This window comes from Mus caroli, unplaced genomic scaffold (genome assembly GCF_978045245.1).
Source record: "Mus caroli unplaced genomic scaffold, Mus_caroli_1 scaffold_1, whole genome shotgun sequence".
NCBI classification, from domain to species: Eukaryota; Metazoa; Chordata; class Mammalia; order Rodentia; family Muridae; genus Mus; species Mus caroli.
This window is the reverse complement of record NW_028227256.1, coordinates 185,086,508-185,114,245: the sequence shown is the minus strand read 5'-3', so window position 1 is coordinate 185,114,245 and position 27,738 is coordinate 185,086,508. Positions and strand designations below refer to the sequence as shown.

The 27,738-nt window shown below is 42.2% G+C and overlaps 1 protein-coding gene across 8 annotated transcripts in view; it reads right to left on the bottom strand.

Annotated features, from left to right (window-relative positions):
• The window catches only part of Gpatch2 (G-patch domain containing 2), a 145,425-nt gene that overhangs the window by 73,214 nt on the left and 44,473 nt on the right, over positions 1–27,738 (bottom strand). For 7 of the 8 annotated variants that reach the window (XR_015048613.1, XR_015048614.1, XM_085843676.1 and 4 more), the window contains exon 6: positions 17,195–17,272. The exons of the other annotated variant lie outside the window; for it this stretch is intronic. Coding sequence is in view for 5 of the 7 variants with exons in the window: in XM_085843676.1 (XP_085699802.1) it covers positions 17,195–17,272 (78 nt within the window). In the remaining 2 variants the exon portion in view is untranslated. The remainder of the gene's footprint in view (positions 1–17,194; positions 17,273–27,738) is intronic. 8 annotated transcript variants of the gene reach the window in all.

The following is a 27,738-nucleotide window of genomic DNA, read 5'->3' as shown; positions in this document are numbered from 1 at the left end:
ATGTTCTTTGGTGTAACACCAAGGCCTCCATAAAGAATTACCAAGGCTCAGCTTCAAGGGATAAAACAAGGGCATCTGTGCTTGAGAGCTCCTAGCATCCTTTGGGTGTCAGTAGTGACACATTGTGACACACTGCCAACTGGAGGGAACCTGTGTGTGTCAGTGTGGGGGGGGGGGGCTCACTTCTCACTCCTCTGTGGTGTTTCCTTGGAAGACAACTTGTTAACCAAATGCTCTATTCAAATGTTCTCTCTAAGACAAATCGCAATGTCTGGGAGGTTCCCCCTGCAGTTGCAGAGTTAGTGTGTACAGATGTCCTGTCAGAGCACTGTCTTGTGAGTCACTAGGGGCTGACAAGTGGAGTCTCTCAAAGCACAATCATTACAAAAAGACCTTGATTTTAGGAAAGAACATTTCTTTCTTTCTTTCTTTCTTTCTTTCTTTCTTTCTTTCTTTCTTTCTTTCTTTCAAAGCAGGTTTCTGACATAGTTCTTTCAATGTTAGGAGTGCTGAATCGGCAACTATTAATACACACAAACACAGAGGAAATTTTATTCTTTAGTTAATGCAGATCGATGTATCTATCATCTACTATCTATAAACATATGTGCTACATCACATAATAATCTCAGCTGCAAGTTTGAAACACAAAGCTTACAGGCAGATCATATAAGCTTAATGCAAATAAAATGCATCACCCTGTCGGTTATATTTTAGTTCATTTATACAGTACACATGACTTTCATACCCACCAAAATTTTCCTTGTTTTGTAGTCCAACCAAGGCATCAGCCCAGCAAATACATACATACAAGTAAAGTAACATTACACACTGAACAGGTTGTATTCATGTACTTTGTAAGTGTGTGTGTGTGTGTGTGTGTGTGTGTGTGTGAGAGAGAGAGAGAGAGAGAGAGAGAGAGAGAGAGAGAGAAGAATAAATGAGAGAGAGAGAGAGAGAGAAGAATAAACGAAACAATATGCCATGAATTTGAAAGAGAACAAGAACAGGTATATTGGAGGGTTTCTAGGGAGGAGAGGGAGGGGGGAAACCACGTATTTATAATGGAGAGAAAGAAAGAAAGAAAGAAAGAAAGAAAGAAAGAAAGAAAGAAAGAAAGAAAGAAAGAAAGGAAGGAAGGAAGGAAGGAAGGAAGGAAGGAAGAAAGAAAGAAAGAAAGAAAGAAAGAAAGAAAGAAAGAAAGAAAGAAAGAAAGAAAGAGAAAAGAAAAGAAAGAAAAAGAAAGAAAGGAAGAAAGAAAGAAAGAAAGAAAGAAAGAAAGAAAGAAAGAAAGGAAGGAAGGAAGGAAGGAAGGAAGAAAGCGAGCGAGCGAGCGAGAGAGAGAGAGAGAGAGAGAGAGAGAGAGAGAGAGAGAGAGAGAGAGAGAAGACGTTTAAATGATAAGGGAACCTTCCTTCTTTCGGGTGCAAGTCTGTAAGTGGAGTATGTGGGCTACAGAGGCTGGTGCAGACAGGGTCAAGAGTGCACAATGCAAGGCCAGAGTCTTGCTGTGAGCAGATTAGTGTTGGGCAATGGCAATTCTTCCTCTGAGGAGCTGAAGACCCCGGTCCTTGGCACGTGAAAGCTCTTTCCCATCATTAAGGCTTGAGAACTGAGATGCTGCGTCCACTTCTCTGACCGACTCCTGGCATTCCTACTACTCCAGTCCGTCACAGACACAGTGCTGAGTTCAAGGATGTGGCCAGGCAGTCTGCAGAACCACCCAACTGTGCAAGCCCAGAAGACAGAGAGTGTGGCTAGGAGAGGGCTGGGAGCAGCTACAAGGGCTCAGCACATTAACAGACTTATTCTCAAGTGCCAAACAGCGGATGTTCCCACCTATTTTCACTTCGAAGGCTCAGAAAATAGAAGAGACAAAAGGAGAATAAAAGCTGCATGCTGCTGACAGAGGGAGTGTCTAGAGAGCTACACAAGCAAGCAATACTCCAAAACAAGAACCCTGGATAAAAATCTCCTCTTAGAGGCTGGCATCAAGCTGCTATACCAACAATGACAAAAACCCAGGCTCTCCAGGGGGACCTGATCTGAGCAGCCAAAAAGATGGGAGAGGTTTTACACATAAAAGGGATAAACACAGAAGAAAGGTACCAAGTCGGAACAGCACAAGCCATTGGCTTTACCACAGCCCTGGAGGGCATGCGCAGTTCCTACAAATGCAACCCAAAGCCAGTGGCCTGATGTGCTCTCTTGAGGATAAAATCTCAGAAGAAACTGTGAAGTACATTTTATTGGCAGGACCCTCTACTGTGAACCATCCCCAGAAAGAGAATTTTCTCAAGTCCGGAGTGGCTACTGATACCAGAAAGGCCTTTCCTCTTCTGAGATCATTTTCTCAACCTTGAGACAGGCCAGTTCTCCGGAACTTGACGTGTAGGTAAGAGAGGCCAACAAGTGAACATCTGGAAGACTGGACTGACCTCCCAGAAGCTAAGTGGCAACTATCAGAGGCAAGATGACCAGTCAAAGGCACAGAACAAGGAAGTCACACAGATTATCTGTGAGAAAACCAATTACCAAAGAGAAAGGAACTCCACCAAGACACTGCTGAAATGCACTTCTCTCACCCCAGCTGGGAGTCCGGGGGTCATTAAACATGGCTGAGGCACAGATGGTCAAAAACAATTCATCTTGTAGCTTTTGAGAAGAATCTTAATTGTAGCTACTTTTACTTGAAGATGCTACTTACTCTTCTGTTTAAAAAGAAACATACTAAATTTGCCTGAGATGTGGACAGGGAGCGCGAGGAGGGGCTCGCCCCTCCTAGCAAGAGCTCCAGCAGTGGCCAGAGCCATGAGCATTTGTGAGACTCTGGACAGGTAATCAGCTTCACGAACAAGGCCTGGCCTCCCCACTGCAGGCTATGCTGATACACAGCACATCCAAGTGCAGCTATGGCTGCCCACAGGAAGAGGGGAGAAGAATATGGTCGCCCTTCACTGACCATCTGAAGGCTTTGTCTGATGCAACAGCTGTCAGGCTCTCTACTAAGCATGGTCTCCTGGTGGTACACTATGCAGGTTTCCTGTTAAATATGGCACAGAGCCATTTCAGTTACAAGAACAAGACAAGGGAGCAAGGTGCCAAAGTGGGGTTTTCTTCATGACTCCTATACACAGAAAACCAGAATGGCATGAATTAAATAGTTTTCCAGACTGTAAAGCAGCAAGGAAAGAGGGATTGTTTCACATAGAACTGTCACACAGCTTGCGTGTGCTGAGCATGTGGATGGTGTTAAGCAGACGCTTGCAAATTTTATAATTCCAATCCTCCCATTCAGTAACTTTTCCCAGGCTGTAGGCTAGACAATGGGAGCTATGCATTGTGGGTATGAATGCATGCTACTAACTCTATGTTCTCACCTGTGAGGGGAAGAGTCTCTCACTGGTGTGTTTTTACATCACAAAGAACGGAATGATTGCATATGCTATAAACTAAGGCACCTGCTTTGCTCAGTCTATACAAAATCAGAGACATCAATGGTTAAAAGAATAATCTGAATATTTACAGAGATTACAGAAGGATTCAGTCATTTACATCTAATACAAGTCTGTGAGACTTTTTGCCCAGATTGGAAGACATCTTAGTTTGATGGAAGTGCTCCTTTTCTCTTAAACAAACAAAGTCATCCCCAGAGTTAACACCTGCTTAACAACACGGGTGCTACAGCGCTCTCTGTACTAGCTGCTGGCCCTTAACGACACGGGTGCTACAGCGCTCTCTGTACTAGCTGCTGGCCCTTCCCCTCCTACAAAAACCTCTCCAACAGCAGCAAAAGGCTTTTTTTCCAAATACTGAGCTTTCTGCTAGGCCCCGCATTCCGTCCATGAAGCTCTGATCTGAGACCACAGTCAAAATGTTTTGGTTCAGTTACACAATCATCGTGCTGAACACCTACTATGGGCGAGGTGACATGCTGAGATTAATTTAATTAATTGCTATTAGTGGGGAACAATAACTGATAAGGAAAATCAAGATTATTCAATTTAACTGTAAATTCAAATAGCTTTTCAATTACAGAATCTCCCACTATATTAACAAATTCACACACCAGACACATCTCTTAGGATTAATATCTAACATGTGAACAATTAAAATGGTAAGCACTGCTTTTACATAATTGTTTGAAGAAAAATCCCATTTCTAGCTGGGCGTGGTGGCGCACGCCTTTAATCCCAGCACTCGGGAGGCAGAGGCAGGAGGATTTCTGAGTTCGAGGCCAGCCTGGTCTACAGAGTGAGTTCCAGGACAGCCAGGGCTACATAGAGAAACCCTGTCTCAAAAAACCAAAAAAAAAGAAAAATCCCATCTCTGTGCATGGAAGCGTGAATATTTAGGAAAAATGATGTTAAACTCATAGCTTCCTTCCCTCTCAATCCCTGACCCTAAGACACAGATGATCAGTTCTAGCCTCCTGAGTCCCAGCTCACAGAGAGCATCTAGGAGAGAGAACTGAAGTCTAGCATCTCCGTGGGCTGGTAAAGGCTTGCCTAGCATGCATGGCTGAGGCCTGGGTTTAATCCCTCAGATCAACACAAAAGCAGCAACCCCAACCATCAAACCCACAGGCAGAAGGACTTCACAGCCAGCAACAGGACCTGGGGTCAGCCCGGTGTAGGAACACTTAGGACAGAGAAGCAAAGGGGAAGAGTTTAAAGGCACTGCATCTGGATTCTGCCCTGCAAAATCAGTGCATACAACTGATACCAACTGCATCAAATCATGGACTTTCTCTGATTCACTCTTTAACAGAAGTACCGTGCAGCACAAGTTCACACCAGTCATCCTAAGTTTGTGTTTCTTGTTCCCTAAATGGCACTTTCGTAGGAATTTCATCCCTCTGAACATCACATCATGTACTGGGATGGCACACACTGGCAGTCCTCTGGTAAAAGAACATGCACCCCTGACTCATAGTCTGTGGCAGAGCTTTGGGGCCTCAGTGGTTAATCTTTTCTTTATAGACCAAATGAGGAGCTTGCACAGGGATGTAACGGTCACTTAGGGCATAGGAGAGAGGGACCCTGACTATAAACAGAAAGCCTGGGTACTGTTAGGTCCCATCGACTGGGGATCTCGGTGAATATTGATCCACACATAACCTTTTTTTAAGGGTTTACACAATTACAATCTATAAATGAAACTAAATAAAACACTCAATGGTTGTTCCAGTAATGGCAGCATAGAGTAAATCTTTTCTGAAACATGAAGGCGAGATTCAGATTTGAAACAATTGCTGAAGTAATTTTTAATTTCCAGTATCAAGTCAAAATTATTGTCTGCTTTATCTTATTGCACACATGTTCAATAAGAGCAAAATGATATTGTATTTTTGTGATTATGATAATTAGGATATGTAATTGCATTACGAGTATGTAATCACAAATGATATGATAGACTTTACAGAAAATTTCTGCTTGCACAGATATACAAATCAGACTATAAACCTGTATAAAGATTCATAACTTGAAATCAAACTCATTCTAGAAACTTTAGGTTATTAAGGAACCAAGCCATTTTCAAAAATCGTCAAAGAAAGAGAAGCATGCAGGAACCAGGAGGGTGACCACAATAAAATCATGAAGTCAGAGAGAGCAGGCCTGAGGTCAGACCTGTGGTTGTGCTACTTGACAACACTGTCTCTCTGAGGCCCTTCATTTCATCTCCAGGGTCAGGTATGGATAGACATGCATAGATCTAGAGTAGGTGAATGGAACCTACATATAGCAGCTCTTGGAAGCTTGCTAGAAATGAAAACTCCAGCCCTGCCCCCTAGCCCCCCCCCCCCCGGGGCATCTAGCCTGTGGTGGCACTCTGCTGTTCTGTTTCTCTCTTACACACAAGCGCAGGAGATTCTTTCCAGAGGGATGTCCAGCCACCTAGGCTAATGAATACAAATCATCCGAGCCTCTGGTCTAAGTCCAACCCTACAAAGAGTAACAAATGGTCCATGCACGCACAGACACACACACACACAGACACACAGACACAGACACACAGACACACAGACAGACACACAGACACAGACACACACACACACAGACACACACAGACACACACACAGAGACACAGACAGACAGACACACACACACAGACGACACACACACAGAGGCACACACACACACAGACACACACAGACACACACACACAGACACACACAGACACACACACACAGGCACACACACACAGGCACACACACACACAGACACACACAGGCACACACACACACAGACACACACACACACACACACACACACACACACACACACACACACGGGAGGAGGGCTTCTATCTGACACTAAGATCACTTAACAGCTGATAAACATAATAATGTTCCAGAGCAGGAGGTTTACAGCCACTTCCCCAGGAAAATGCAGCAGAGAAAAAGCAGCGCTGGGATGATGCTAGTTCTCAATGGGGAGATGAGGCTTTGCAGGGTTGGCCTCTTTTGTCAAACAGCTAGTAGAATAGTGTGCTTGCAAAACAAGATATCTAGGGTCATAAACTATCACTGGTGAGCCACCTAGTTTCTAAAAATCTATCTCAAATGCTTCAGAAAATAACTGTCACCATTAAAGATGAAGAGAAATCCTAGTAACATCTCATTTGACCAGAACCAGCCACAAGCAGTGACTGTCACTGTGAGATACCCGGAAGTCATGAATCCCCACCAAGGCAGTGTGTGTGGTCGGGACTTGCACTGATGCTCAGGCACACACAAGGACACTGTAGCTACTCTTCACTAGCTTCTCCAAACAGGTTCCTGGGATGCAGCCACACGCAGGCGTTATGCTACTCAAGCTGCATCGTCTCTTCTAGCTGAATGTCTGTATGGCCTACTGCAAACTGCAGGCTGGTGTACCTGCTTCAGACAGAGCAAGTGGAGGTGGCGGCTGGAGCCCCGGCTGAGCTGAGAATTGGGGTGGATGGTGATGAGAAGCCCATATGTTACAGTGCCACCATAAATTACCCTGCAAAGAATGGCCAGGCCACAAAGGGGTTCCAAAAATAGGCTGAAACTGCTCACAGGCTGAAAACAAATTGCTTAAGTTTCAATAAGAGCAAGCAGTGTTTTTGACATGTATTTTCATGTGGTCACTACTGGAGGAAGCTAGCTTTACAGAGAACTACAATATGCTCCGGATTCCATCAGAACTGGAAGTTGTTATTCCATCTAGACACTAAAATGCAGGAAAATCTGCATGCAGGCGTATGGTGCCTCAAGGCCTAGAGATTTATTATGAGGGAAAGACAAAATGAAGGATGGTGTGCCAGTGGGCCTGACCTCCGGGAGAACCTGCAGTCCCAGGAAACACAGACCTCAGGAGCCTCACCTTTCCATCATTTCAGAGCTGAGTCTGACTTATGTAATGATTGCTTTATCTAAAAATATATATTTAATGATAATAACAACAACATTATAAATCAACAGCCAAACTGCCCAAAGGGTTCTACTATCAATAAACAAGTTCATTTTTCTTAAAAGACAAACATTAAATCTAAAAATGTTGAGAAATGCCTATATAACTGTCCTACAGGGGAGCAAACAGAAATGGGCAATAAAACACCCAGGAAGATGCCTTACAAGGTTTGTAAAGATGGCCTTGGTTAACAGTTAGGAGACGTAATCACTTATGAGTCCATCAGTCCGCGCACGTGCACTATAAAGTAATAAGCACACAAGCCAGTGGCCAATTAGAAGGCTTCTTTAAATGAACACTCCAGAGAACATAGTCCAGCTTTTTAAATTGCTGTGATCCTAAGACCAAGAAATCCGAGGATCATATATTGATTATTCTTATCACAAAGATAAAATGCTGAAGGATCAAGATAATACAGCTTTATTTTAAATTATACAGTTCTGTTTTCAGTTTTTGTCAGAATGGCCCAAGGCAGGAAGAATATATACCCTGCATGCATCAACAATCACGTGGTATTTAGGGACATTAGGGAGAGTTTAAAACTGAACTTGGTGCTCCACCATAATTTATGTGCTGTCTACCTTATTATTCTGAAAATTAAAAATGGTAATTTGCATCTCACTGAAGAAACAATAAATAATATCCATATTTGACAAAGGAAATGCAAATGATTCAGAACACAGATTTCAGCAGTGATTCATACTGGATTAAAATCATGTTCTCCTTTGAGAAATTGCTTGTCATTAGTGGAAAATATCATTAGCTCAGTTTTCATAAACAGAATGGCATTTGCACATAGCTTAAAAGTAACCAAAACCTAAGCAGTAAAAATATAATGCTGAGGTAAGAAAAGCGAATCCACCAGTATAAAGCCATATTGTCCCCAGCATGAAGTGATCAGATACCTCAGATACCTGCCTAAGATGATAGACAGTGAGGGCCTAGTGAACAGGCACCAAAAAAAAAAAAAAAAAAAAAAAAAAAAAAATCCCATTTACTGCCGTCCAGATGGGACCAACTGGACGCTTCAGCGCAAACAACTCATCCTTCTTCAGCCCTTCTTGTCCAGCTCCTGAGCTAGCTTCAGCTGATAATGATGGATATCAAGGCCACAGTAAAGTAGGTGACAACGGGAGCCTTGTTATAGCTGCCAGTCTTTCTGTCTTGTCATTATTACACATTGAAGATTTATTTGAGTTTATTGTTGTGCACAGGGTCTAGCCATTTGCAATTCATCACCGACTACAGAAAGTTCAAGACAGTGGCCGAAGCTATAATTGCCATGTCCACCTGCTTCAGGAAATGGCGAGGTCACTAGCTAGGGCAGCGCAGCCCAGCGACTGGGACCCAGAAGGAAAGCCTCCTCTGTACTCTTGTCTCCGGCCTTCCTGTTCACATTGCTACATTCCTGTCTGGGACAGCCTGAACTAAAGCAAACACTGCAAGGTTACAGTCACAGAGAACAGGCAGTGAACCTTCCAGAGCCCACTGCACATGAAGGTCACAGTTCCTACTGAGAGGGCTGTAGGCACTAAGCATTGAGTGGTGAGCCAAAACCCAGGCTACAGTCTGCCAAGTTGCAGAACTTAAACCAGTCTGTCAAGTGGTTTCAAAGGAGGTCGGTAAACTAGGTAAAGTTTAAGACATTAAAAACTATGCTTTGGTAATACAAGGCAGCTAAAATCAAATGTGAAGATTTGATTTTACTTTAATATAAGGAAATCCTTGTCCATTTTGAATTTGGATGTTACTATGGTCACTCATTATTTTAAAATGCCTTTTGTTCTATGTTTACTGGTTTTATCGTCACTTGACTACGGAAAAGCAGCAGAGGCTCTCAGATCTCATGTCTCCAGCCAGGCTACAGACGGTAGGAGCTTAAATGATTTCCAGACTCCTAAAAGCACGTGACTCATGTGCCAGTTTGCTCAGTGTACAGATGGCTTCAGGATTTATGGCACCTGAATCTTTTCCTGCTTGATATTATGCCATTACTTAGTTGTTACATCCTTGCTGCTAATGGATTTCTAAAACCAAGATTTACTGAGATAGTATTTTTTTGTTCCAGGTTCTTTGAAAAGTCAGCATGGCAAATAGTGCAGAAAATGGTAAGCCAGCATCATAATTTAGTATAAAATCCCAACGATTTGGAAAGATTATCCATATGTTATCTTATCCCCCAGACAATAATGATACTCAATGGTTTCATTTTATAAGGTTATAGCCCAGTCAACGCTGTGGGTCGGATGTCTCTGCTTGCAAATTCTAGCATAAGTATTTGCCTGCTGTGAGCTATCCTAACACCTTGGCTACAAAGTCAGTTCCAACGGGCAGTCTGCTTCTCCTAGGAACACCAGACTGGGAAGCTATACTCTATCTCACCTAGATGTCTGGCCCTATTTTAATGGTACTTTGATTAACTTCAGGGGAATAATGAAGTAAAAAGGGGAAGAAAAGAAAACAAAGACCTACAATGCAATGCTTCTATTCACGTGATACCACGTAACTGACATCAAGTTATGCCCAATGGCTCAGGTGTCACCACGGAAAGTGACGGGGAGATGTAATGCTTGCTCTTCTTCTTGCTCACCCTCCTGTCCACATTAACGTCTGGTATGGGAAAGCCTGCAGACCTAGCAGACTAATAGAACAATAGATTTTAAAAACCATCCAGTTTTCAGATCAGTGCTAGCAAAGTTGACATAGCCAGCAAGCTCAGACACAGAGATCGGTGCTGCAGGTCTCACCTCCTACACCTCTGTAACCAGCACCTGTGTGCCACACCAAAGTCCCAACTTCTCTCTCCTGCTCAGGCTCCTGAGTTGGTGAGGTCGGTATAAAGTTACCAGTACCTCTACTCCACGGAGTGGGAGGAGGGAGGGGCTCAGAGAGGGGAGATGTCTCTGCAGTCACACGGGCTGAGTAGCAGACAGAGCTTGGTCTTACACACAATTCTTCCATACTCAGCGGAGCACACCAGGCATCTTCAAGCCTTAGGACTGACTGGGCTCCCTGCTCCCTAGATGCAGAGGTCATAGAAGACGGCGATTTACACCTTTTATGTTTTTTCCAAGCAAGTTTGACTCTGCCCTGTCCAAATATGTATCACAATCACAGGGTATGGGTTTGAATTTTTCGACTGTGAAGTTAGAGCTTACATGTTTGAGGCTCTATGAAAATCCACAGTTTAAGAACTAGGAGGCTGAGCCAATGTCTAAAATTTGCACACCCAGAGCCCCTCTGCATTCCCTGTCTAGCGTATAGCCTTCTCCTTCCCCTCTGCGTTCCCTGTCTAACGTATAGCCTTCTCCTTCCCCTCTGCGTTCCCTGTCTAACGTATAGCCTTCTCCTTCCCCTCTGCGTTCCCTGTCTAACGTATAGCCTTCTCCTTCCCCTCTGCGTTCCCTGTCTAGCGTATAGCCTTCTCCTTCCCCTCTGCGTTCCCTGTCTAGCGTGTAGCCTTCTCCTTCCCCTCTGCGTTCCCTGTCTAGCGTATAGCCTTCTCCTTCCCCTCTGCGTTCCCTGTCTAGCGTATAGCCTTCTCCTTCCCCTCTGCGTTCCCTGTCTAGCGTGTAGCCTTCTCCTTCCCCTCTGCGTTCCCTGTCTAGCGTGTAGCCTTCTCCTTCCCCTCTGCGTTCCCTGTCTAGCGTGTAGCCTTCTCCTTCCTTCCCAAGGTCAACTACTACCATGAATCATAGTTTGTTCATTTTTTATTTGTTCTGGGTTTTTTTTGAACAGTTGTACATAAAAAAAACCTGTCATCAACCAAATTAAAACTGTGCCAATCTTTACGTGTTAATGAATGGACTTATACTGCAGGTGTTAGTCTACATCCTTTGTCTTTCCAATATCACAACCTGAGGTTCATCAGTGGGATGCATCTAACTGCAGGGTTTTGCTTTGCTTTTGTTTTGGCTTTTTTCCCCTTACATTTTACAGTATTTCCTGGTAATTCACATATGTGGCATCTGACATTACATGATTAGATATTAGACTCATCTAACAACATTTCTGTACATATTCCCGAGTACAAGTTGCTTCATGGGCCATGGTGCATGCACAAGTCTATGTTCAGTGTCTGCTGTACTGGATCTGCAGTGGACACCTCACACTTCCAAAGATATCTCAAGGTCCAGCTGCTCCCCACTGGATAACAATGTCCATTCTCTTTTAGTGTTTGGCATTCTGGTGATCAAGACATGGGTGTTTCACTGTGATTCCAACTCCAGTTCCCTACTTCCAACCTAGACAGTCATATTTCACGTGTATAGGCCACTGCTGCTGTCTCATTTATGAAACGTCTGATACTGTCTTTACATCCATCTAAGCTGGGTTTACTCTTACAAAATGCCTCTCCCAGACTATGGCTTAGTGTGCACAATGTAATGTGTTATTCCCTTCAGTATGAACAAGTTCTAAGTTCTTAATCCTAGTGTGGTTCAATCTGTCAAGCTCTGCCTTCCTGTTAAATTTCTTCCGTCCTATCTAAGAACGCTCGCTCTCAAATGTGGCAGCTTGGCTTTTCTGTGAATGTGTTCAAGGCTCTCAGCGTCCACTCTCTCATGTGCTCAGAGGGAGGGATTCCAATTTCATTCCCCTCATATGGGTAACTGATTGTTCTCTCATCTTTTATTAAGATGTACATCCTTTCCATTCTGATGGTAATATTACCTTCCTATGTCAGATGCTCTACCCGAGTGGCTCTGATTTGGATTTCTTGTTCCTTTTGTTTATCTTTCTATCCCTGAACCAAGTCATCCATTAATAAACCTTTTAATATATTTTGAAATCCTAAAAATTTCACTGCATGATATCCATATGATTAAATAAGTAAGCTTTATTATCATTTATTAAGTTAATAAACTGAAGACCTAAGATGTTTCTGAATTGTAATCCACATCTTATAATTTTCAAGTTGTTCATTTTTCGAACCACTGACTCCTTCAAAGCATCAATTTCCCATTTAATATGATATTAGTTATTTGTAATATTTTATATTACTTAAGAAGAGTACAGATTTGAGTCACATGCCCATACAGAAAAAGGTAAAAACATAACTCGTTAAAGACTGGTTGCTCAGCATTGAACAATCATTATCTTTCTCAAGATGAAATTACTTCATCTGCTCAGTTAATGATAAGTACTGTCTTGGAGGATGTCTCTGTATAATAAAGACAATATATTTTAATATTTAGCACCTTACTTAACATACAGTGTGGACTAAACAATATATTAACTCAAGTCACAAGACTTTTACAATCACATCAAGAGGCAATGGAATAAATATCAAATTTGTCATCATTATCACCAAGTACCCCACATGACACCTGACCCGCACAAGTCAGGGCTGACCTTACAGGTCCATCTGTCCTATCATCTAATGCCTTTCTTTCTGTGTATGTTCTTTAAAAAAAATAGCTCGCTTGCCTACATTTTCCATATTTCATACCATTAGAGCTAGAGAAGCCATGGCCACTCACTAAAAAGGCAAATCATAGGCTCCCAGTCAGCTGAAAGCCCAAGCTAAGTCTGAGAAGACATCTGGAGTCCTCTTTCCTTCTCTTCACACATCTCTAGCTAGAAAAGTTCAAACCCTGTTCACTCACCTACCAAGTCTCTCCCTTCAGACTCAAGCCATCTTCTTTCTTCAAGTCATGGGTGCCTTCCCCACCATGACCACACTGCTTTATAATCTCTTTGCCTCAGTAAAAGATATAATTGTATTCATTAAATACCTTTTGTTTAGTTTTTCTGTTTTTGTGTGTGAAACAGGATCTGGCTATATTGCGCAGCTAACCTGAAATCTTTATTCTCCTGCCTTAGCCTTCAAAGGACTAGGATTACAAGCACGTCCCAGCATACTCTTGATAAACAATCAGTTTAAAATCACACCAGGCCTTCCATATTACAGAACGATCTCACAATAAAAAAAGAGTTATTTTATTACTGGAAAAGTGGTTATATGAAAAAGTAAATGAGCTATCTGGATCATACAGCTTCAGGTATGAGATCAAGGCTTCAAACCATACAAGCAGATATAATCAAACCAAAACATAAACTAAAAACCTCACACTATGCCACGACTCATTACAAGGGATAATGTGTCACCCTGGTTAGAATTCCTCAACAGAAATGAGGCTGTTCTGCATACTCATCACTCAATGGCACCTTTGTATCTATGGCAGAAGAAGCCAAACTCTTCTAATATTCTAAGAATTGGCCCACATCCCCTGAAACTGTTTTCCTTTGTTTTTGTTTTAAGACAGCATCTCACTATGTAGCTATGGTTGGCCTTGGAATCACTTTGTAGACCTAGGTGTTGGAGCTCGGAGGTGCACCTGTCTCTGCTTCGCAAGGGCTGGGGGAGTTACTTCTATTACCCACTTTGTATCACTTTTTACTCAATGACAAAGGGCCCTCATTACCTACATCATGGTCTGACAAACATATACACTGATCAAGGGACTGCCAGGGTAGAAGGACTGACAGCTTGTTGGGTGAAAGCACGAAGCAGCAAAATCTCCAGGGACCTCAGGCTAGGCTGAGAGAAAGAGAACCAGAGAAGGCCAAGGAAGTGGAGGGGGGGGGGGGGGGAGGGGAAGGGCATCAGCCTTGGCATAGTTGGGAAAAACCTATGCTTGCTCCGGACTGACAACTCTTGAGAGCCAGAGTCTGAAAGATGAGAAGATGGACAGGAGTCCTGAAGAAGAGCTCTACCCTGAGTTGTCTGTCCCCATGCGGCCTGAGTGGGCTGTGATGGCTTCTTGCCTTCCTCCTCCTCTCTTTTCACCAGGTTTTATATGTCCTTTGATAGAGCCCCACAGTGCTGATGTCTGACTGAGGCAGAGTACTGTCTCCTATAGGAACACGGTGTGGATCACCCCAGCCGAGTTGCCCATCTGAACAGCAAGCAACAACTGTCTCCTGTGCTGGAGAAATTTCTAGGGGTAAGACACCATTGATTTACCATGAGTGTAATTTTACTCGAGTACTGATCAGTAAACATTCTCATTTCCACCTTTTCCTAAGACAGCTCTATTTTTAAGATCTTTAAAACTGGCATTGCCTACGGTAAGGACATTTTCATAGCACAGAGGAAAAAAAAGCTCAGGATGTCTAAACTTCACTTGAGTCAAGAATAGGAAATATGATAAAAATTAGGCTTTGAGAATTAAAGCATCAAATGAATTGGCACCTTTATCTTCATTCCATGGGAGGGGCAGGAGGTGCCAGGGTGAAGAGCATGAAGCTCAGACACTACTGTGCAGGGAAGGTTTGGCTCAGTGGTGGTGTGGCTCAGTGGTGGTCTGCCTTCTGCCATCGAACCACAGGCTCTCTTCTGGGCAATGCCACGCTCTGAAGCACAGGAAAATTCATCTCTGGGAATGGTTCTAGTTCAAGATTATCTCTCAGGTATGTTAGAATTTTGGTGCTTTTAAAATCAGTAACATTGGTGTCTAACACAACTGGACAAAAAGTTGTTCTCTCTGTGATGCTCCAGGACACAGCAAATATGTAGCTACCATTGTGCTCCAGGAATCTGGCTTAACTCTAGCAATTCCAAGTGACCAAACCTGTCCAGAGCTTGGGAAGCAAATGCAGTTTAGCAGCAGATACTGAAGGAACACAGCCTATCTTGAACCCACACATAGAACGAGCACGCTAAGTTCATAAGCACATGTAAGCTGAGCTGGGAACAGTCACTCACAGTGCAGGTTCCTGACTTTGGGAAGAGCTACCTGGCCACAGGGTCTGTACTGCATGCTAACCTGTGTCACATGCCAAAGAACCTTTCTGTCTGGTCTGTATTCTTCAACCTCAGATCCTCCACGGGAAGGGGATACCTTCCTGCTAAGCTTGCTAGAAAATCTGGTGTTGGCTCCTCTGTAGAACTACATGAAGCTGAGAGCTTGCTTCTCCAACAGCATGCTCATTTCTTTGCAGGCATCCAGCCACTATGAGCCTTCTCCTTGGGGTAATGAGTTGTGTGCAGCTTCTTCTCAGAACACCAGGAACCACAGAAGTAACCCCACTGCTCATCGATGATTCACCTACGGGACACTTACAGAAAAGTTTCCTGTCTACCTTCTCCCAAAAGGCACCAAAGTTCATGAGAGGGACAGAGAGAGAGGACTCATCTCTACAAGACACTGTGCTGTGAGAAAGGAAAGATCTGCAGTAGTCTGAGATAGCCCAAAGAAGAAACCTAAATGTCAACAGGGCTAACATCAATAGTGTATTATTTTCCCACTACTTTAACTGAAGACATCTTAATTCCAACCTCTGAAAAGTTGTACGCTTTCAGAGACTACAAAGCAGAAAACAAGTAACTTTTGACTGAACAACAATATAATTTTTTTACAAAGTATGTTTCTTTACCTATATGGTACACAGATGTCAGGAGACTAGAGAAGGTATGTGGAAGAAGGACCATTTATCCAAGATAATTTACAAACTGTAAAGGTACGGTGAATTACACAGGATTTTTGGAAGTTTCTTTAATGTCTTCCTTCATGTCTAATGAAAGTCCTCACTTGAAAAAGAAATAGAATTATTTGCAAACTGAGCAAAAGGCCCGGATGATGGCCACATCTAATCGGCTGTCACCTTGCAGCTCAATTAGCCCTCGTGTAAAAACGAGGCATGTAAGGAGAAATGAGGTTTTGACATTATCTCTGCCAGCAAGATAATTACACAGCCTTCATTTAACAGTAGGGCAACACTACTGTAGCAACAAATTAACTCAGCTCCATTTGCAATTCATGGTGTGTTTTCTCATTTAACGCCATTTGTCTTTCCCCAAGTGAATGTTTCCATTAGTTTTCTGCAGCACAGCAAACACTCAGTGTGACTCCACGTGTTACATCACTGAGTCAGTCTTAACTCCAACCCACAGAAAAAGCAGGATCAGAGTCTGCACAATGGCCTATGCCACTGTTTCTTATTTCAGCCACAAGTTTTCTCTAGTGTATGGCCAAATTAGAATAAACTAATGTATCCTAATGTAACAACCAAAGACATGAAATTCTCATCTCTTTTATCATTCTGGGAGTCTTTGCAGAAAGAAAAATCAAGAAAGTATATGCAGGAGGTTATAGCTTCTACACTGCTGTAACTGGAGCGTGCCAAAAGCCCACTGCAAAGAGAAATGCAAGGAGCGTATAGGAATCAGCCTGCAGAGGTGTAGTGCGTCTGTGACCTTATCATCTCCAATAGGCTTTACCCTCAGAACTTTCTCTTAGCTCAGACTGACAAGCTGCTCTCCTCCCTGCACACTGGGTGAGCCTAAGAAGGCTCAGAAGGCAGAAATGCACAGCTACAAGTGGATGCAGAGGTGTTTCTGAGTGCAGGTGGGACATGCTTGAAAACAGAAGTGACTACTCTGCAAGAAACTTATGCACATTTCCAAAGACAAAGTAAAACCTTTCCCACTCCCAGGAGCGGAAGTCATGGAGAATGCACGCCTGTGGCCCTCTGATTGAAGAGGCCCAGCGTGCATGTGCACATTTCACAACCCACGGCCACACTGTCGCTCCAGCACCATAGCCAGCAGGCCGGTCTCATGGCGCGTTAGCTTTCTCTCTTCTCTTTAAACATTAAGACAACACAGGATATCCCCCACATTTGCAGGTGGAGAAAAGTTTTAGTGAATATATTTAAGGCTCAAAAAGCAATAAACAAAACACTATGCTATGCCGCTGTGCATGCTCTCGGACCTCAGTGATTCTGAACAAAAAAAATTAAACAAACAGTACCTGGCTAGCTCTTCCCAAAACACCATGAGTAGCTTTCTTAACACCGAGATTTACTTCATTCACTCTCAGTTCAGCTAACTGAATAGAACAAAAAAAAAAAAAAAAAAAAAAAAAAGAAAAGAAAAGAAAAAAGGCCATCAGTAAAGCCAATGCCATGTTTCATATGAGTTTCTATGTCACACTACAGGGAGGCTCTGCCCCCACCCCACACCCAAAGGTGGTCTACTACCTTTCTAATGAGGTGGAGCTTCTACTGTTATAGCTGCTCTTGGCTATAGTTATTACACACAGATGGCAGCTGTGGCATTATCATAGTGCTTACACACAGTCCACAGAAACATACAAATGCACTCCGTGGATGTAGCTGTTTACCATAGGGAAACTTAATTCATCCATTCCAATCGTAAGGGAGCACTTACAGTCCCTTTTGACTATATTACCTAGTTTTAACCACTTTAAAAATGACCAAGAAAAACATGCATCCAAAAGCAGCATTAAATTGATACTTAACGAATGGTTACAAAAGTTATTATAAATAAGATTAATTAAAACACTGGGATTCCATCTTTCTCCATAACATCACAGTACATGAGATGCTATAGACTATTGATAGTGCACATTCTACTCCTAATAAAACACACAATTTCCTCTAAAGCAATTAAAACAATTGTTTCTATTGGAAACATGTGGCTAGAAGATTAGGCTTCTGGATTCACAATAATACAGTTCTTTTCAGGGAGACCGTTAAATACTGAAAGGATTTTTATTGCTATGAATGTCCAGCTCTAAAGCTGAGGAATCTCTCAGCAAATACGGGCAGTAGTTACACCCAGCATTTGCTGAAGAATGGTGGTCTTTCTCCTACAGTCCATGCTCAGCATTATCATTACTATAATGCTCTGTTTATCATAAAGCTTAAAGTCACTAAAACCGTGAAGCTGTCATATGTGAGGTGAAGCACCATACCTGAGCTGGATCTCACTGTAAATTATTTTCCCTTACATTCAATTTATGAACATGCCCAATTAAGGCAGGAGCAATGCCTGTATCGAATGCTGAACTTGTCTGATGCTACATGTATTCAGACACTGATGATAAATTCGTAACATCCCATTGGCTTTAAATATCTAATATCTACAGCCCTCAATAAAGTGACTCTATTGCGGTCACATACTGAAGGAAATAATTACATGCATGTGTCATGTTTCTTGGGAGGAAAGACCTTTCAGTCACAAAGATGTTCACCAAACTGTTATTTACAGCAGCATAAAAATGAGTCCTAAACACAAGGAATATTTTATAGCTATGCGCTAGTGTTATGCAATCATTAAAATCTATAGTGAACATATTTGATGTCATCTCCAGATGCAGAAAACACTGCTGCCACCGAGTGCACTCACTCATACAAACACTGCCGCGATGGAGTGCACTCACTCATGCAAACACTGACTGTGTTTGCTGAGCATTAACTAGTGCTTTGCATTATGGGAACATAGCTGTGAACAAAACACTAAGAATTTCTGCCTCTGTGACACCTATCTTTTAGGGAAAGAAGGTATGTGATAACACACAAATACCAATGGAGGGCGGGGAGGGAAGGGAGGGAGAGAGAGAGAAAACAAGGCAAAGAAGTAAGACAGTTTTCAAGTTGGCAAAGGGAGAGAGCTCCGGTGTCCTCAATGAAAGAGAAATAGAGACAGAGGGAAGAGCTACCACCACGGGCTGCTACTGCTGGGAAGAGGGCAGACAGCAAGGGCAGGAGTGCAGACAAGGAGGAGCATCAGCCTTGGGCAGTGTCTTGAGAGCTGGTGGAGGACTCCCTGTGTCCTGCACTGCTGAGCTGGAGAGATGTGACTAAAGTTTTAACCTGGCCACTCCAGCTGGGATTTGGAAACACACTGTAACACAGCAAAGGCAAAGGTTCAAAAAAAAAAAATACAAAGAGACAAAATGATGTTAGAACATGAGGCAAAGCTGAGGGGAACTGGATGGATCTGACTCAATAGATGTGACAATGAGATTTATTTATGCACTAAATTACTATGACAGACAGAAATGAGGAGGGTGCTAAAGTTTACACCACACACAAGAGTCACTCAGTCACACATAAAAAGAGCACTGCTATTTACTGGAAATGGGAAAGCGTCCAAGAGGGGCAGTGGTCAAGATTTAACACACGACTGCTCCAAATGACAAACAGGAACAGAGCCACATCTCAGAACCCATATGCTTACTCAGTTAACATGTTTGAGCCAGCTAAATATGTTAGGAGCAGCTGCAGAAAAGACGAAGACATGTTACTCTATTCAAAACTGAATAAAGCAATGGATGGTTTTATTTGTTAAGCAAGGAAGATAATAACTGTGTGTATGTGTGTGTGTGTGTGTGTGTGTGTGTGTGCCTCTGTGTGTGTGTGTGTGCATGCATGCGTGTATGTGTGTGCCTCTGTGTGTGTGTGGCTGATATTTTTCAAGTGGGTCCAGTAAGCCCACACTATGAAGGAGCATGTGAGTACACATGAGCTCTAGAAGGAGGCCCATGATGAACAGCAAACATCAGGACAAACTCAGCAGCACTCCATAAGGACAGCAGAGACCATAGCTTAGACCAGGGCTGCTGGTCCAACAGCAAAACAGAAAGTAATCTAAGTTATTTTGAACAATGTTTAAAGTAAGAAAATGAACAGAAAAAAAGATTTTTTTGTTGGGGTAAATTATTTAGTCTTTCAGCTTCAATTTCATCAGTAAATGTTTGAGCACATTTGCCTGGAGAAGGTATTTTGTTCAGTAAGACAACAGATATGATGCACTCTTCAACAGGTTATCAGTGCCTTCAGTGCTCCTGCTGTGAACTCTTTCTAATTTAAATTCTCTCTCCAAGACAAAGAAGAGTGCAACCATATTACTCAAATCTACTCAAATCCCTGACAAAAATCCTCCAACAGTTCTAATATCATTCAGGAAGTGTTACATGTTTACAGGCCTGCAAAGCAACTGCCCACAAAGTCAAGACTGTAATATTCTTCTAAAGAGTTTAGGGACCTTAGGAGAGGAGCAGTTCCTTTGAGGGGCTAAAATGGGTTCACAGAGTTAGTTCTCAAAGGAGATGACATTCCTTCTCAGCAGGGAAGCAGCTCACCTGGAGGAGGGTGTAGGCAGGGTGCTTCCAACCATCAGATGGCTGTCTAGAACAGCCAGAGCATCTGTGTTGGGCCACAGCTTGAGTCAGGAACTAGACAGAATTAAGCAAAAGCAGGAGGACTCCATAAAGGAGTCCTCTTGTCAGCATGATTCCCAGGCCTCTGCAGGCCCACACATTTGTTTGTTAAGCCATCAGGATAAGCAACTATACTGCTGCACTTCTCTGATTACACGGAACCACACTGGCTAACAGAACCGAAACGACAAAACTTCAGTGTTCACTAGAAAGTAACAGATCTCAGTTCATGAATTTACCACACACACATCTCTAGAGAAATGAAAAACTTCCATTTGACACAAATTTAATAAACTACTGGCTTTAGTTGTAAATTCAAAAAATGTTCAACTAACTACAAAATGCTAAGCCTTTTTACTTATCCCCAAAATGACATGACATCAGGCTGTTTTATAGTAATTAATGAAAGGAAAATAACCCAATATACTTTGCTGCTGGACACTCCATTTGAAGCATTAACAAACATTTAAAAAGATATCCAGAAAGATGTGGAACTTTGAAATGTTTGTAAAATAACTGGAAAGAAATGAGGCTCTCTACAGTAAAAGATGCTTAGGAACAGCCCCACCCACTGAGAGAGAGGAAGGCATCTCTCCCCTCCTCCAAACCTTTTGGTCATCGTGTTATGGACGGACAGAGGCTTAGTTAGAGCAGCTTCCAAACAGCTAGAAAAATCCCAAGCTCAGGTCAGTTCTACTAAAATACTGTTACCCCAGGAGGCTATCACTAGGCTACTTTTATTGTGAAGCTGGATTCCAAGCCCCTGAAGTGAAGAAACAAAAGCAAAGCTTGAGACATGGCTGTACATCTCTAAGTCTGCTCACAAAGCTGAGTATGTTGTCAAAGCCACTTTAAACAGGGCAGAGCGGCCCTCGCTTGTGATTCTAATACACTGGGCAGAGTAAGACAAGTACCAGGCCATGCCTAAAAACAACCAACCGACCGACCAAGTAAGTCCACCACCACCCAGGGCACATGTATAGATTCCTATCTGCCACGTGTGAACGCCGGAAGGTTCAGCTTCTTGGCACACACAGAATCAGATAAGACCCTACTCTATTCAGCAACCTCACTGATGAAACAGGCTTAGTGAGCACTAATAGTATTTGCACAAAGCCCCAAAATGACTAAGTTAGGAGCCAGAATTCTAATTCTCTGCTTTCTTGTGCATGTTTCCCAATCTGGCTATATACTAAGTTTTAAAGCATTCGTTTCATTATGTGTATATACATTATGGGTATACGTGTGTTTGTCTCTGCGGTGTTGGGCTATCCTGCAGCTCGAGTTATGGGCAGTTCTGAATTGCCCATTTTGGCTGTTAGGCACTAAACTTGGGTCTTTCCAAGAATAGAATATAACCCAAGCCATCTCTTCAGCCCCAGCAAATCTCTGTATAATATACACCCACTGTCTGGGTTACATCCTTGTGAAGTTCTCATCTATGAAGTCTAAGATGCCAGATACTAAGACTAATATATATGACCCTGTGAACAACTAGTCACAAAAATGGCCCCCTTTCTTAAGAGGGAATAACAATTCTGAGCAAAGCAAGTGTCAATAAAAACTTAAGAAGAGACCGTAACAAATGGGAAATTAACACATCTTCATACAAAAAATTTCAAAGGTAACTTTTGTATCTGTTTAAGATATGTTAGCACAATACGATATCTTGAGATACAAAATGTTCAAAATACAAGGAGGCAGTTTGACACTACAGCTCCCAGCTCATTTATCTAAAATATGCTTTCCAAACAACTAAAATGACACTTTGTAAAGTCCAGTGCTGTAAAGGCCCGCTTGTCTTCTGCACGAGTGGCAGGTCTGTTATCGCTCTCATCGTATTGGAAGCTTATCCACAAGATGCCCTCTCTGTCCCCTCTGGCAGCTTTTGTGCACTCAGAATCCACCCCACCATCACACTGCTGCTCGGGATTAGGCGATGGGAGACATTTGAAGAGGTCTTTGTTGTTGAAAAAATGAGGAAAGTTGCATTAAAAGCATTAAAATAATTGTAGTCACTGGGAAGAAAAAAAAATCAGCAAAACACGGTGCCAGCGTTTTCTGTCAGTGCAAAGGACTAGGACAATGTTCAACTCTTTAATTAGAAGGACAGTCTGTAAGGTTGGGAGAAATGTTAGGTTAATGTCATCCCCTTTCTCCTAGAATGAATGACCTCTGATAAGTATCTGAACCATTAAACATAGACACAAAAATGTTATTTTTAAAAATTCAACAAACATGAACTCTGGAGTGATCCAATAAAAAAGAAAACAGCTATTTTCTAAATTTAATTAAGCAGAAAAAGAGAAAGCTGACAAGCAGATGAGTTGCTTACATAAACTTTGAAGTAAAACATCGAGAAAAAGGAATGTCATTTATGTTACCAGAGTCCAAGGTGACTGTTTTTATGTACTGCTAGTTACTTATGGCATAGCACAAATCTGTCTTTTCTCTTATAATTAATTCCCAGTGTCAAAACTGCTAGATGTCCTTTTCATAGCTAACATAACCTGGCTATTAATTATATCACAAAACTGCATTCAAATGTTAATACTCAAATAACAAAATGTAGAGAAAGCTCAATTAATGGCTTAGATAAATTTATTTACTGAATTATTTTGAACAGAACACAAGAACTAAATGTTTACTTTGTGCAAATAGCACCAGAAAAGATGATTTTTCAAAAGCAAGTAAATGCATAATGTAAACATGTATCCATAGCAGGAATCAATGTCAGGCTACTGTGGCAAATGCAGATTATTCTCAGACATGCCCATCACTGGATACCATTTCCTTGCAGGAATTCGATGCTGAGCATGTGGCCAAAGACAAATACAGGGCACATTCAGAGTCCTTTGCAGAGTAGCCACCTAAAATGTGTCTTCCTTATATTTTCCAGTATTCAGATGCAGTGCAGGATTTTCTCAGTGGTCTTCATTTCCCCAGATCCCACCCTAGCCTATGACCCAGAAGCTGCCATGGAAATTCAGACAGAAACCAACAAGGCCATAACTGCTCCAGGGACTGCCTGAAGCTGACAGAGATGGCCGGAATCCCTAGAGCTCCAGGACTAGGTGATATTAAGAGGTGCCCTTCTTCTGCCCCCACAATGACACTCAAGAGACTGCTCAGGACTGAATGGTTTATCTATCTGCAGACGGCAGAGTAGCCCTTTACCAATGTGAGAAGAAACAACCACAGACCTAAGCACAGAGAGGAGGGAACCAGCAGTTCTGAGCATCCCATGGCACTTCCGGGTGTGACAGCCACTCGAGTCCTCCATAAATTTTCCAAGAAACGTGACTATTCTCCTGGCCTATGTCAAAGCAATAGTGCAAAGTCTCTGAGGTCTGGGTCTTCTTCCTCCTTAAGTACGCTTGCCTAAGAAACAAAGAAGGCAGGTGAAGCCCAAGATCAAACTGAGGGACTGGAGAAATATAAAACTCAATCACGCACCCACACTGCCACCTATGATAAGGAAGAGAGGATTTTAACTCTTAATCCCTAAGAAACTCACCCATGAGTTTGCAAAGGGCCAGTCAGTTTCTTCCGGCACCGCCTGGTGCCTGAACAACTAGGCATATCCATGGTCACATAGCTTAGAAGGCGTGACAATTCTGAGGAAAGCAAATGTCAGTGACAGAAACTTAAGAAGAAACCTTAGCAAATCGGGAATTAAATTAAAGAAATGTGAAAACACACCTCCGCTATCCTGAGACACAGAGTTCAGACTGCAGGAGGCAGCAGCCTGATACTACAGCTGCTCTGCCACTGGCCGCATCCACAGAGTTAAGATCCATGGACCTAAGGGCTCCCATTCACACAGTTTAGAAAGAGACAGAAGATGTGCGAATGTCCCGGGTAAAGTCAAATGTCTACCCTTTTGTAAAGCTGAGGTCGGAACTGCGACTGGGCGCCTGGTCTGCTGTTCAGACAACTGTCAGGCAAAGAGCTATTTTATTTTGTTTTGTACTTGGCCCTGAAAAAGGTCATAATTCTTACTTCTCACAACTACATAATAAAAGCATGAAATGACATCAAATATGCTGTTGCTGTGAGCGCACTCAGTCATTACCTTGAGAGAAACCCATTTGGATTTATGCTATTTAAAAAAAAGATCCTGTTTCACTACAAGAAATGCAGAAATAGGCAATTTTATTCACCCAAAATAAAAATTTGGATTTATTGGTCAAAATTCCAGGTGGCTCAGATTTAAAACACAAGTGATGTAAAAGATCAGTGCATCAGAGCTCGAGAGCACTGTTACTGACTCTTTATGTGTCCAATTTGATTGCTTTGGCCTTGCAAGCAAGTAACCGGCGGTACCAGAAACCTATTAGTATGGTAATACAGCCCAGCTTGGATGTGTACAATCTCTACACTTGCAGGGTAACAAGTATAAGCAAACAAGCAAAACTGCAGTGCACAGGCCTGCCCAGACTTCAATATCCTAAGAAAGTACGGGGACAAATGACAAAGTGTAAAGCTCTGCAGGACAATTAGAATGCCTCTGCTTCTCTTCCTGAGGAAGCCCCAAGGGCTCACCTCTCCCTTCCTCTTCTGCTCCCAGTTCTGCCCTTGGTTCCTAATCCTTTCAAAACCTCAATTAAAAAAAAAAATCTAAATCTAATAAAGTCGTTATTACCTATCTGTATCTGCCACAGGGTGAGAGAGCAACAAAACCCACCTGCACTGCACGCGGTGCCGTTGACAGGTGGAGCGTCAGTTATGAGGAAAACAGCGGAACTGTCTGAGAGGCATGTGGGCACATGTCAACACACACACACAGACACCGTCACTTCTCTATCCAGGTGTTAATACTCGGCCTGATTTTCCCTGCATTTTAGATTCCCCCAAGCACAGCTGTTTAATCATTTGAAAGTTCATTTGCCATGATGAACTCAGTTTTTATTATGTAGACTTATATCAGAGAATGAGAACTGGAGCACTAGTGACAAACTGTGGGCAATACTCCAATGGTGAATGAAGCTCCAGCTTAAAGTCAGGACCCGGTCCTGGAACTTCATACCATTAAATCATGTTTCACCACTGCAAATTATGTAACATGAAATCTGGGTGCAAGAAGAAAATGGTAAAGGTTTTCCAAGTTTTGTTCAATCTCTGTAACCTGATAACAGAAGCACGTATACAACCACACAAATGAGACACCCAGATTTCTATATTTACTCCAGGGGAGCAGTCACATAATTCACATGCAGAACTATCCCCTCTGAACTAAATGAATTCCGTTATAATAGAGAGTTGTGACTTGAAAAAATTGCTTACAATTGCACATACAAGTGAGTGAGATAGCTAAGTCTGAATTAAGATGTTGGCTCTGAGCTTTCCAATAGGACCTTGACACGACTGCTGACCTGCTCATGACAGGATCGCAGCAGGACGGATTTGGAATTCTATTAGTATTACAGGAGGAAGAAAGTCAGGGAGTCATCAAGAAAACAAATCTATATCTTCTACTCCATCAGCCAATTACTGCTGTTAGAGTGGAATTAGATGGGTATTGACAATGTGAAGAGGAGCAGGATTAAGCAGATGACTGGATATGCAGCAAGCGCGGCGGGCGAGCACACCTTGCGGTTTTAACACTGTTTTGGTTTTGCTGCACAAAGTTTTGTAAAAAATTCTGACACAGGAACCTGAAGAGCAGATTAACTGCCAATAGCTTAGGGAATAAAAGTTAACTCTGCTCACTGGATAATGTACATATAAATTCATTTAGGGACATTATCTTATGAAAGTGCATGCATATTTAATAGATTAACAAAGAAATACTAGAAATCTGCCCGTCTGCAAATACAGAACCATGGGAAATATTACTTAAGCTAAAGTTTTTTTTCCAATTTTGTTTTTTAAATTTCCAATAGTATTTCAAGGTAGAAAGTCATCAGCTGCATTTTCAAAACAAGACTTTCCCTTATAAAGCGAGGACAGTACAACTCTCCAGTAATTAAAAGTCCCAAGAGTCCCCTGTGTTAGAGGGGCACACATGCCACGTTGCAGGCTTCATTTCTGCATAATGGAGATGCAGGCCCCAATCTGGATACCATTCACTGTGCTTCGGGGCCGAGGGGGACAGAACTAATCCATGTCTTCACTGCCAGATTATAAAACCGGGATAATACCCTGTTATAGACAGTACTATGAGGTTAAATGAGCATGCGTGTGCAAAATCTTGGCATACTATCCAAAAGCAGATTATAAACTGTTTAGTAACCTTAGATTATAAACTGTTAGCTGTGCTTCTGCTGAAATGAGTTACTTTGTTCAAAGACAAAGTTGAGTTTTGTTGCATGAGAACTGGAATTGCTAAAGGGCTACTTGATCAGAATCAAGGAACCCATGCTAGTCTAGTTACTGGTGCCCGAGTACTAGTTACAGTAACTAGGTTTCCCCCACAGTGCAGTTCTCACTGTGCCTGAGAGTGAAAAGCACTGGGAAGAAATGGTTTAGAGTGGGGTGGTTATCAGACTACAGAGCAGACACCATTCTAAGGGGGAACCACTCCTTCCCCTTAGGATCACTTTATAAAGCCCCACTTATGACAGACAGTCTCTTCCTCCAGCGCTTGACAGACCTACAGGGTATCACTGGTAGCGGAACATCCCTGGCATTTCTTTACCACATATCACACACATATATGTTTGCCAGGATGTTTGTCTTCTAAAGCCAACAGTGGATTAACGATATCATGAATATGAGCATATTCACACAAGCATGTGTTTAGATGATAATCTAATGAATATGTAAAGGACCTTAGGAGCATCAACTCAGGAGTGATCCAGGAGTGTCAGGTTTTGTCACTGCACTGCAGAGTGAGTGGTCCTCTCAGCCGCACTAAGCACCTGGCAACAACATTCTTCACTAGTGAAACTATACATTGCCTCACCTATAAAATAAACTCTTTATTCAGATGTATACTTTGGAATTATGATGTATTATATATAGTGCTTTAACTTTCATGAAAGAATTTAATATTTCCCATGAACTGACGGGCTCTACTTTGCTATTACTTTTAAATACAATTTCTCCTAAATTAAAAAATACACATATAAAAAATACTCTTATGACACAATTAAAATCCAAATAATAGTATATCTTATAATGATGTAATTTTTTTTACCTACATTCTTTTAAAAAATAGTCTTAGAGGTAATGCCCGGAATGCATCAAGGTTTCCAGAACAATTTATTCACGAAACTTCTATGGGAAGGGCTATTACATTAGAGCACTATCTTTAAAATAAATTCTAATCAAAACTAAGAAAGCAGAGATGCCCAAGCCCAGACAAGAAGAAACCTCTAGCAAAT